This window comes from Lepidothrix coronata, unplaced genomic scaffold (assembly GCF_001604755.1).
Source record: "Lepidothrix coronata isolate B3197 unplaced genomic scaffold, Lepidothrix_coronata-1.0 Scaffold302, whole genome shotgun sequence".
Taxonomy (NCBI): Eukaryota; Metazoa; Chordata; class Aves; order Passeriformes; family Pipridae; genus Lepidothrix; species Lepidothrix coronata.
In genome coordinates, this window is record NW_016690482.1 from 107,800 (window position 1) to 118,754 (window position 10,955).

General features: G+C 49.5%; 1 protein-coding gene across 1 annotated transcript; it reads right to left on the bottom strand.

Moving 5' to 3' along the window:
• Window positions 1-952: 952 nt before the first annotated feature.
• On the bottom strand, window positions 953-6,435 carry LOC108508528 (lymphocyte antigen 6E-like). Its single transcript, XM_017837373.1, has 3 exons — window positions 6,422-6,435; window positions 6,225-6,364; window positions 953-4,143 (listed from the first exon to the last, which is right to left on the bottom strand). Exons 1-3 carry the CDS (start codon window positions 6,433-6,435, stop codon window positions 3,935-3,937), a joined length of 363 nt encoding a protein of 120 aa, XP_017692862.1. The 3' UTR covers window positions 953-3,934.
• Window positions 6,436-10,955: the final 4,520 nt, after the last annotated feature.

Here is a 10,955-nt window from a genome sequence, read left to right on the forward strand (position 1 = left end):
TTGTTGATTCTCTGCTTTTTGTGCAGTTATTTGGTTAAAGGCAGCTCTTCCTCCTTGATTTCTGAGTTTGGGGCTTCAAAGCTCCTCTCCCGAGTCTGGGAAGAACCAGCAGATGGCAGGACCAACCCAAGGCTTCACTTCCCTGGGTTCCCAAAACGTCAGATTGGGGGGTTGTGATCCCATTCCAGCTCAGATCCCATTCCAGGGGTGAAACAACTCCTTCAGGATCAAGGAAGGACTCAGAGCCACTTTCATCCCGAGCATCCCGAGACCCACAGCGCTGCCCCACTGAGGACCCTAAACCTCCACATATCCAGATGTGCAGCACATCTGCCTTTCCCAGAGGGCACAGACGCCCAGAACTCATTCCATGGACACACAGACACCAGACAGAGCTACCAGGCCTCCCACAGGGGTGATGGAATCAAAGACTCTTCTGTGGAAAATAAGGTCCCTGGGAGAGAAATCCCTTCAAAGAACCCCCAACCGGAGTAAATCAACACCGAGAAAGAACATTCTTGGAGTAACGAGGTGGATCCTTGGAGTAATAATTAAACATCATTCCTTCTGTTTGTACAATTCCCCCACCTCAGGTTTGTCTTTTCCAAAAGAAGACATTTTGCCCTTTAAAAAAACAACAAAAACAACCCACAATTCTTAAAAAAACCTGGAAGAACTCGGTTCATTTTAAAGTCCTTCTTTCTTGGCGAACAGCAAACACCCAGAATTCGGGTGGAAAGGGCTGATGCCACAATAAATTCTGAGTGGTTTTTTTTGGACAATACACCAAAAAAAAAAAAAAATTAGAGCCCTTGGTGGTAGATGGTTGTTGAAATACAGCCATTTCCAGCATGGAAGCACTGAACCCATTTTCTCTCATGAACATGCTCCAAAACGGGCAGGTATTTCATTTAAGCTGTTCTTCTTTTCCAGTAAAAACTATTCCAGGATATTTTAGGCTTCTAGGGAGCAAAGCTGCCTCCCCTCGTAACCTCTTGTCCTGTAGGAAGAGGTGAATATCCGAGTTTTCCGCTCAGATTTCTGTCTCTTAATTCCAAAGTCCACATAAACACCTCCAAAGCACTTCAGGGCTGTCCCACCACGGCCCTCAAGTTCCAAATCCGGCACTTGGTTCATCAACCCACAGGTTTTATCACTTTATAAACGCCGGGTTCTTCCTGTTTATTGTCTTATTATTAATGTTTTTAATCACTTCAGCTGCCCATTTTCAGGCCTTTTTCCCCTCCTGGGCTTTACAACAGCTGAGGTTCTCACATGGATTCTCATTCTGGGGATTTTGGGGGCAAAAAAAACCCTCTGTGGCAGGAGCAGAAAATGGGAGGTTTGGAAGAATTGGTGATAAAATGCTCAGGATTAAACTGTGATGAGCTGTCACACCCTCCCTCTCTCAAACATACTTTAATCTGTCAAAGAGATCTTTGCACATGTGTTCAAAACTGAAAATATCTCTTTTTTCCATAAGGATTACAGCACATGAGGAGGGCAGACAGAAAGGGAGCGAAGAGGGAAAACAAATCTCCAAAATATGCAATTTATCCATCATTTATAGCTCAAAACCACTAGTGAACGACCTTCAGCTCTGTCCCCTGGCAATGTCATTAATATAAATTGTTATTTTATGGGATAAGCAGCCTCTGAATGCTCCTCCCACCAGCCTTTGCCCCCCTTCAGAACCAAATCCTTGGCACCGGCAGCCCCTGGAACGCTGAGATAGGAAGGAAATGGCTTTTGGAAGAGACAACCAGATCTTGTGGCTTCAGGTTTGTCCAGTTTGGCACCTTCAGGAGCCTCCTAAAGGACTGGCCAGGCTTTAGGACACAGCTGTGCTCATGGCTTGAAGTTTAGCTCTTTCTTAGAGGCGTTTTAAGTCCAAAATCGACCCCCAAACCTGTTATCAGGTGGCCAGAAAAGAGTCACAGCCCCATCATTTCAAGGCAGAGCACCCTGGGTGCCACCTCGGTGTCACAGCCAAGTGCTGAGGAACAAATTAACCCAAGCAAGGAGGTTTGGAACCCTCCTGGGAGGAAGGCCGAGGCACAGGGAAGCTGGGGAACGTTCACCTTATTTTTAGGAAGTTTTTCCCCAGTTTTCCCTGTGCTCCACGTGCATAGCAGAGGTTTGTGGGGCCCCATGGCCCCAGCAGGTCCCAGGAGGTGAGGGAGGATGATTGACCCAGAGGAAGGCACATCTGAGGACCCACACATGTGATTCATCCTTCCCAAACTCCTCATTAATTGCAGGTCACATCCTCACGACCGGTCCCTCCTGTCGGGAAGCCTGTCATTAACACATGTCATTTAATTAAAACACGGGGGGAAGGAGGGGTTAAAAACCATGGAACCACCTCTGCTGCCAATATTTCTACACCATCTTTCAAAAGAAGCTGTTTAGCAACTCATTTAAGAGGGGACAGAGATAAAATTGAACAGTGTGTGGAGCTTTAGGTTGGATTTTGACACAAAACAGGAGAACCACAAGGAAGGCAGGGCCAAGGAGCGCCAACCACCTGATTTTTGCTGCTAGAAAGAAGAAAAAAAAACCCCAGTGCACCTCTGATCAACCAGTGGAAGTGACAACAAGCTTTCAACTGGAACTTTAAGGCTGAATTTTGGCTTGGTTTTGCATCTGGCAGGTCCACAGGTGAGCAAAGCAGGCAGGACGGATGACACAGAGATGGCAGGAGGACAAATCTCCCGTGGGACAGCTCAGAACTTCCAGGAGCAATGCTGGGAAGATCCTGGGAGCTGAGGGGACAGCAGGAAAGATGAAGTCACCCCCAGTAGGTCCATGTGCACCATCAGGCATTGAAGGTCAAGTCCAGAGATCTGAATATTGGGATCTTGGCCTGTGACTCCACTGAATTTTGCAGACAGACCCGGTTCTTTTAGGGATCCGCGTTGTTGTCTCTCACCATCACAAGTCCAAAGTTGGGGAAACTGAGGCACCAAGTCTTTGTAAGATGCAGATGAACTTCCAGAGGTCCTGCTCCTGCTGTGTTTGCTCCACTGGGGTTGATTCAGCCCTCAAAACCTGGCATTTTTTCAATAAAATTCACCTGGAAAAAGCGATTCCCGAGAGAGCTGAGGCAAGCAGGCCCAGGAGGGTTAATCAGCAAGGACAGCAACAGGGAGGAGAGATGCACTTGCTGCTCAGAGGTGAAAGGGAACGTTGAAATGAAGCTCTCAAAAGCTGCTCAGGAGGGTGAGAGGCCCAAAGGTTTGGATTTTCCATAAGAGAATTCCTAATCTCTGCCTGGGGCAAGGAAACACAGCACACATCCCACCGTAGGTACCAACAGGAGCATGTTTATTCAGGTCTGGCACTTACAGAGCTGAGAAGGACAAGGTACAGGTCACTCTTTTTCCAGAAAAAGTCAGCCCAGGATTCAGAAGAAACGAAATTATTCTATAAAAAGACAGACTGCAGCTGCAAGGGGGTGGGAGGGGGGGCCAGGAATGTGTCTCCCTTTGGATCATGCATTCCCAAAGCCCGTGGTGCCACCCACGTGCTGGAGCCAGGAGAGAGGCAGGAAAGTCTGAGCTCTTCACCTGGTGGTGCTGTGGGGGGTTAATCTTGGCGAGTCCCAGCCTGCTTTTAACCGACCTTAGAAACGAGGGGGGAGGTTATTTATTAGGTAGAAAAGCAGAAAACCCTTCCAAAACGATCCACCTTGGCCAAGGAGGTGCGAGGACGCAGCGGGGTTTGTCCACGGGAAGAGAGAGAGAGAGAGAAAACAGCTCGGCTGAACCGCCCACGGCTCCGACGCTTGGAAGAGCAGAAAGTCTGGGAAACGACGGCCTCGGAAGCCCGCTGAGAAGTGGAGGATCTCCTTGCAGACAGCGACAGAGAAGATATTGGCTGGTGAGACCCATGAGGGGGCCTCCAGGAGGTGGCTCTGCCTCGGCCAACCCCGTCACTCTCGAGCCCGGAGGACGAAGAAGAAGCTCACGAGGATCCCCAGGGCCAGGAGGGTGGAACTGGCCCGGACGCCGCTGGAGCCGCTGATGTTGCACAGGAAGGAATCGCAGCAGTAGACGGAGGCGGCCGCGATTCCCAGGTTGATCCCGGCGCTGGGGCAGATGGGGGAGCAGCCCTTGGAGATGGACTGGCCGGATTTGCCGCCTGGATTTGGGGTGGGGTGGGAAGGAAGAAAATAAGAGAGGTTTAGAGCGTTTCCAAGACGGGTTTAGAGTTTTTCTGAAGACAAGTTTAGAGCGTTTCCAAGACAAGTTTAGAGCGTTTCCAAGACAAGTTTAGAGCGTTTCCAAGACAAGTTTGGAGCATTTCTAAAGGCAATTTTAGAGCGTTTCTAAGGACAGGTTTAGAGTGTTTCAAAGACACAGGTTTACAGTGTTTCCAAGACACAGGTTTAGAGTGTTTCCAAGACACAGGTTTAGAGTGTTTCCAAGACACAGGTTTAGAGTGTTTCCAAGACACAGGTTTAGAGTGTTTCCAAGACACAGGTTTAGAGTGTTTCCAAAGACTAAGTTTTAAAGTGTTTTTAAGACACAAGTTTAGAGTGTTTCTAAAGACAGTTTTAGAGTGTTTTCAAGACAGTTTACAGTTTTTTTCCAGACAGTTTAGAGTGTTTCCAAGACACAGGTTTAGAGTGTTTCTAAAGACAAAGAGTGTTCCCAAGACAGGTCTAGAGCGTTCCCAAGACAAGTTTAGAGTGTTTGTAAAGACAAGGTTAGAATGTGCCTAAAGACAGGTTTAAAGTGTTTCCAAGACAAGTTTAAAGTGTTTCTAAAGACAAGGTTAGAATGTTTCTAAAGACAGGTTTGGAGTATTCCTAAGACAAGACTTAGAAAGAATCAGTGTGTGAGGGCAAATTTTGCACTGGAAAAAAACCTTTAAGGTTTCTCTGCTGTAACTAAACACTGGACTTGGTTCAGCACAGATCTCTCCTGTAATTTTTCAGGTGTCCTCAGCAATCCGTGGCCTCAGTTCAATTAATAAAATGCCTTAAATAGATTTATACAGGGCTCAAGTGTTTAGTTATGAATTTAACAATCATAAAGCAAGGTTTGGCTCTTCTCTGGTTAAAAAAAGAAATAAAATAAAAAGGCCAGGAATTTTTTCCACAAGACCCCACACAAATGTGCAGTGGCAAAATCAGTGGGAGAAGAGCCTGAACAGGAGCTGAGACTTTTAACTGGGGACAGAAGGGTTTGTGCTCTCATAAACTGTTTCTTTGCTCTGTGCCATCACTTGTGCAGGTAATGGCACCCATTTGTTCCAGTAGAGACTGGGAGGACACAAAACCCTTCTGTGCTTTCTTTTTGTCCTTTTCCTGATGCTCATTTTCAGCTCAGACTTTATAAACTTCCTAAGGGTTGTTTATGTGTCAGATGTGTAATGGACAGAGCCCATTGTTATCAGGGCCTGGTTCATATAAAATTCATATAAAGCTCTGCTGAGGAATCCCAAAAATCTCACTCCAGCTTCACCCTGGGACTCCTCAAGCGAGACAAGGAGCACTAGGTGTTCAAGGGAGGTACTTTGGAGCCAAGTGTGCACTTCCACAGAGGCACAGCCCAAATGAAGGGGCAGGGAAGAGGAAATAATCAGCATTGGGCTGAGATGGGAGTTTATTAAAGCTCCCAGGCGTTCACAACCCACCCATTCCGGTATGGAACATCCCTTCCTCCTGGAAGGCACAGCCAGGATGGGATCTTGGCTCTGCAAAGACCTCCCAGGGCACCCTGCTTCTCTCAGAGCAGCAGCTGGGAAGCTCAGAGCCTCCCAAACCTTTCCTGACGCTCAGGGAGGAAAAACACAAACGTCCCTTCCTGCCTCGGCCACGGAAAGCGAAGAAGCCCAGGTGGGGCTCTGGGATGAACAACCCAAACACAAGGGGGGGAAAAAAAGCAGGAGTAGCAAGCCTGGAGCTTCCCACAGAAGAAGCCTGCAGCATCCTCCACGCTTTCACTTATTCATCAGCACAACCTCCCCACCCCCTCCCTGAATTCCCCTCGGACTCCTCCGGCGTCGGAGCAGCACGTGGGCCTTAACGTGACTCCTCCCGGCAGCGCGTCCCTCCCCAAAATTCCCGGGGGATGGTCCGACTGCTCGGTTGCTAAGCAGAACTTTCCCTTTTTTTTTTTTTTTCCCCAGCCAAAGGAAGGAAAAGCCTTCGTGCAGCTTCAGCAGGTGCCCCAGGAGAGCGGCCAAGAGGGGCAGGAGGCGCTGCCGGCACTCACCGAGTCCCACTCCGACGTACGTCGTCACGCAGTGGTTCTCATTCTCCCCACACTTGACAGGCTTCAGGCAGGCCCAGTTGGAGGAGGCATCAGAGCACGAAAAGCAGATGAGTGTGTGGGCTGCAAGAGAAAAGAGACACCTCAGTTAAGGCTGGTGGGAAGATCTCCTCACTTGGTCGTCACCACCTCCGACACACGGCACGTATCGCATCCCCCCGCAGCTATTTCACCTGTATCGACCTGCAGTTGGGGTTTTTTTCCCCAAATAAACTGGCCTAGTGAAAGATTCAAGCATAAGGGATATATTTTGAGCTCTTGGAAGGATCAGCTAAAGCCTGGATACAACCACAGTCTGGTAGTTTATAACACCCTCCTGTCTGCACCAAGTTCAAGCCACAGTTGCCGACTCAAAACTAAACAGCAGAGGTAAGTTTTTGGGATTTGGGCTTATTCAGCTCAGCCACCATGGACACAGTGCCCCTGTCTGTGGAACTGGATGATCTTCAGGGTCCCTTCCAACCCAAACCTTTCCATGATTGTGTGACACACTCATGGGTTCGAGTTTTCCATGCCCTGCCTTTGGGCACAGGGTGGGACTCTCGGGGCTGGGCCTGTGCAGGGCCAGGAGTTGGACTCGATGATCCTTGTGGGTCCCTTCCAGCTGGGCATACTCTCTGATTCTGTGACACCAAGATCAGGCTCCACTTGACCTACATCACCTGGTGGAAATGATTTCTCAGCTGGAGCAAGTCCAGCATTGCAGCAAGACCTGCAAGGACTTGCACCATCCCACTGCTCAGGGAGCCACAGCACTACGAGGGCAGTTTGTGCATCCAAGCTTTTCAACTTGGAGCAGGAGCATTCATTTCCATGCCTTCCTCCAAGGCAGGTCTCCCTTAAATCATGGAATCACTTAGGCTGGAAAAGACCTCTAAGATCACTGAGTCCAACCATTAACCCAGAACTGCAAAGTTCACCACTAAACCAAGTCTTTAAGCAAAGCATCTACAGGTTTTTTGAACACTTCCAGGGATGGTGATTCCATCCATTCCAATGCTTGGCCACCCTTTCAGTGAAGAAATTTTCCCTAATATCCAATTTAAACCTCCCCTGGCACAATATTCATGGCTTACCCTACACCTAGGCTGCACTAGCTGGCTCCCATCCCTCATCCTTCAGGAAAGGGGAAATATTGGAAAACAGCATTCAGGGGTGGGAAATGTTTGTGGAAGCAGCCTGGACTCAGCAGAGATGCAGGGACTTTGATCTCCTCTGTATTTTACACACAAGAACATCACACCCACACTGCAGTTGTTGACCTACATCTGCAGGCAGATCAGGGCTCTTCCCAAGGTTTCAGGGGCTCTGATTTTTTGAGCTCTTCCACGAGGCACCTCCTTCCTCCTCTGTATTTACAGGATGCAAAACAGAGCAGGGGCTGATCCAGGATGGGAAGTTCAAGGCAGAATCATTCCTGCTCCCACCACGAACAGATCAGCACAGAATCACAGAGTGATTTGAGTTGGAAGGAACCTGGAAGATCATCTCATTCCAACCCCCAGGGACACCTTCCACTATCCCAGGTTGCTCCAACCTGGCCTTGAACATTTCCAGGAATGGGGCAGCCACAACTTCCCTGTTCCAGGGCCTCATCACCCTCACAGGGAAGAATTTTTTTCCTAATATCTCATCTGAACCTACTCTCTCTCAGTTTAAAGCCATTCCTGCTTGTCCTATCACTAAAAAAGTCCCTCTCCAGCTTTTTTTGTAGGCCCTTTCAAATATTATCCCAAAGATGGGAAGGTGGTGAAGCCTCACAGAGGCTCAGCAGTCTCTGTCACAGATATTTTGAAGAATAACTTGAATAAATAATTCTCAGAGCTGTCCCACTCTGCTGTGGGACTGAACAACATGTTGAGGGTCTTCTCAGTCTTGTTTCTCTCAAGAAAATAAAAGGGTTGAGGTTCTTCTCAATCCTGTTTCTCTCAGAAAAATAAAAGGTTTGAGGTTCTTCTCGATCCTGTTTCTCTCAGAAGAATAAAAGGTTTGAGGTTCTTCTCGATCCTGTTTCTCTCAGAAAAATAAAAGGTTTGAGGTTCTTCTCGATCCTGTTTCTCTCAGGAAAATAAAAGGTTTCTACAAGAAAATTGAGAAAAAAAAAAACCCTAACAATTGTTCTCAGGAGAATGATTTTTGAGCAGCCACAGCCAAGGAGGAGAAAAGAAAACAAAACATAATCTCACAGAAACAGACTAAAGTGGGTTAGTGGGAGGTCCTGAATGTCACATCAGGGCAGCCAAAGGACTCTGCTTTGGAAGGGAAGCCAACACCACAACCCCCTGAGCAGGAATTTCCTGGAGTGTCTCATCCACCCTCCAAGGATCATCACTCCGGCAATGATCCCTGCAACAAAGCCGGGTTACCTGAGCGGCAGCCACAGCCACCACACAGGATTCCAGGGCCACCAGCTGAGTCAAAAACCCCAGCAGGGACTCCTCAGTGGGCCCTGGCTCTGGATTTAGGAGAGGGGGAGGAGGATGGAACCAGCTGTTGAGTCATTGAGCCCTCCAAGAGCTCCCATGGCTTGGCCAAAACTCCCCGTGGGATGTCAGAGTGAAGCCCAGTTCTGTTCCTTCATCCCCTTCAGGTGACCTGTCCCAAACCCTCCACTTTGCAACCGCCCTGAGGAGGCAAATTGACTCATCCCATTGGACAGGAACCCTCTGCAAGCAGGGATGAAGTGGATTACAGGCTTCCTGTGGGCATTAGGGCAGGACAGATGTCCCCACATGGATTTGCTCATTATGCTGGAGGCACAAGTGGCTCAATGATACTCATTAAACCTCGAGAAGTTCCAGGAGCAAACACACCAGAAATATTTGTCCATGACACAAAAGTGCCTTTAGGCATGAGATTCTCTGCCATGTGACTAAATCTACAGTATCTCCTACCTGTCCCCATGTTTTTCTTTGTCACACCCACCTATTACCCCTTAACAGAGACAGAATCTTTCCAGGAGAGGCAAGTCCTTCGACATAATTTAAGTGAGGAAACATTCAGTCCCTTGCTGCCCCCAAAATCCACCTAAATAACCCCCTGCAGAGTTCAGAGAGCACAGGCAGGCTGAGTGTTTGAGACAAAAGGCACAAGAAGGGTGGCAGAATTAATTTACTGCAGCTGGAGGAGGAAAGAGTTGGAGCTCAAGGCTACAGGAAAAGAAAAAAAAAATAACAGTCCCAAGCCCGACCAATGCAAAAGGGAAGCTGCGTTTTCAGCAACTTAAGGATTGATGTGTTTATTTGTTTGTTGCTCGGCTACTCGGAGGAACAAAGAGCTCCCAAAACAGAGCACAGCTTTGAAGGAATTCCTTCAGATAAGAGGTTGAATCGTTCTTGCGAAAAGCAATGCAAGGTGGGGGGGAAGAAGCCTGGAAAAGCCGAGTCTGAAGCTCAGCAGCACAAGGGAAAATGCTGCTGCTTTGGTAGCTCTTCCATTCAGTCCCGATGCCAAAAACTCTTCCCTTTTCCATGGCTCTTGGATCATTATATACCATAGGCAAGATCCCTGAATAACATGGACAAGATCCCTAAGCAGGAGGTAAAGCTTTTCTGTAAAACACCCCCTGGATACGCTGGAAGCGTTTGAGGATAAAACTCCCTGCACCAAACCCTTTTGCCTGGCTCAGAACTTTACTTTTAAAGCTGAAAGGTTTTTTGGAAGGGGGAGTGAAGCAAAAACCGTTCCCTGCCTTGGCCTGGACAGCCCATCCTCCCAGTTGGAACTGAGCACACACCAGCTGGGCTCTGCCCGAGACTCAACGCTTGAATTGCCCGATCCCACCGGGAGGGGGGAGTGGGAAGGGCAGCAAACAACTCGTTTCGTCTCACCGGTGCCCTCAGAAGGCAAGAAGGGCCCGTGTTTGCCGAGCAGGGGCTGCGAGAGGCCAGAACTCTCCTGTTCGCTCTTTGTTTGGCATCTCCAAGCAGCGACATGTGGAAACAATACGCGGTTTTGCGCGGCCCCCTTGGAGTTGGGATAGTCAGAAATGGAGCCCACGGGAAGGAGGGGATGGCAGGCCCTGCCACTTGGGCAACTTGGCAGTTCAACGCCCAGCAACAGGAACCACGTTCTTCCCCGGGTTCTCCCCAGGTTCGGTGGCAGCCCCAAGATGCTCCTCACAGGGCACCGTCCCTTGGGGGGGTCATCGCCCCAAGGATGCTCGGAGGGGGCAGAATCACGAGAGGATCTGCCCAGACTTTGCTCCATCAGCCATTGCATCTCCCCTCCACCCTCCTTCCCCTCGGCTGCATCCCAGCCCATCCCAGCGCCGTTATCCCGGCTCGCCGCGCCGAAAAAGGGGGGAGAGGAGCCGGCCCTGGGTCTTTGTTCGAGCCGCAACTGGGAAAAGCTCCAGGATATCCACGCGCGCAGCTGGAGATGCTACAGCTGGAGACGCTCACCTATTCCTAGAGGCAGGGAAGCCCCGAAGTTCCTGCTTCAAGAGGGACACTGATCCGAGGCAGGGCTGGGAAAGACACCCCCCCAGCCCGCTCCAAACCCTCCCACGGCTCAGCTCTGCGCCTCCAGCCCCTTTCCAACCCTTACATCCCCCTGCAAAGCTCCAACTTCCAGCGCCTACACGCATCATTCCTTCCCCCCCCCGCCCCCCCCCCACAACCCCCCCAATTTGCTCTCAACGCAGAGCTGGCGAGGGACCAGGATACCCCCCCC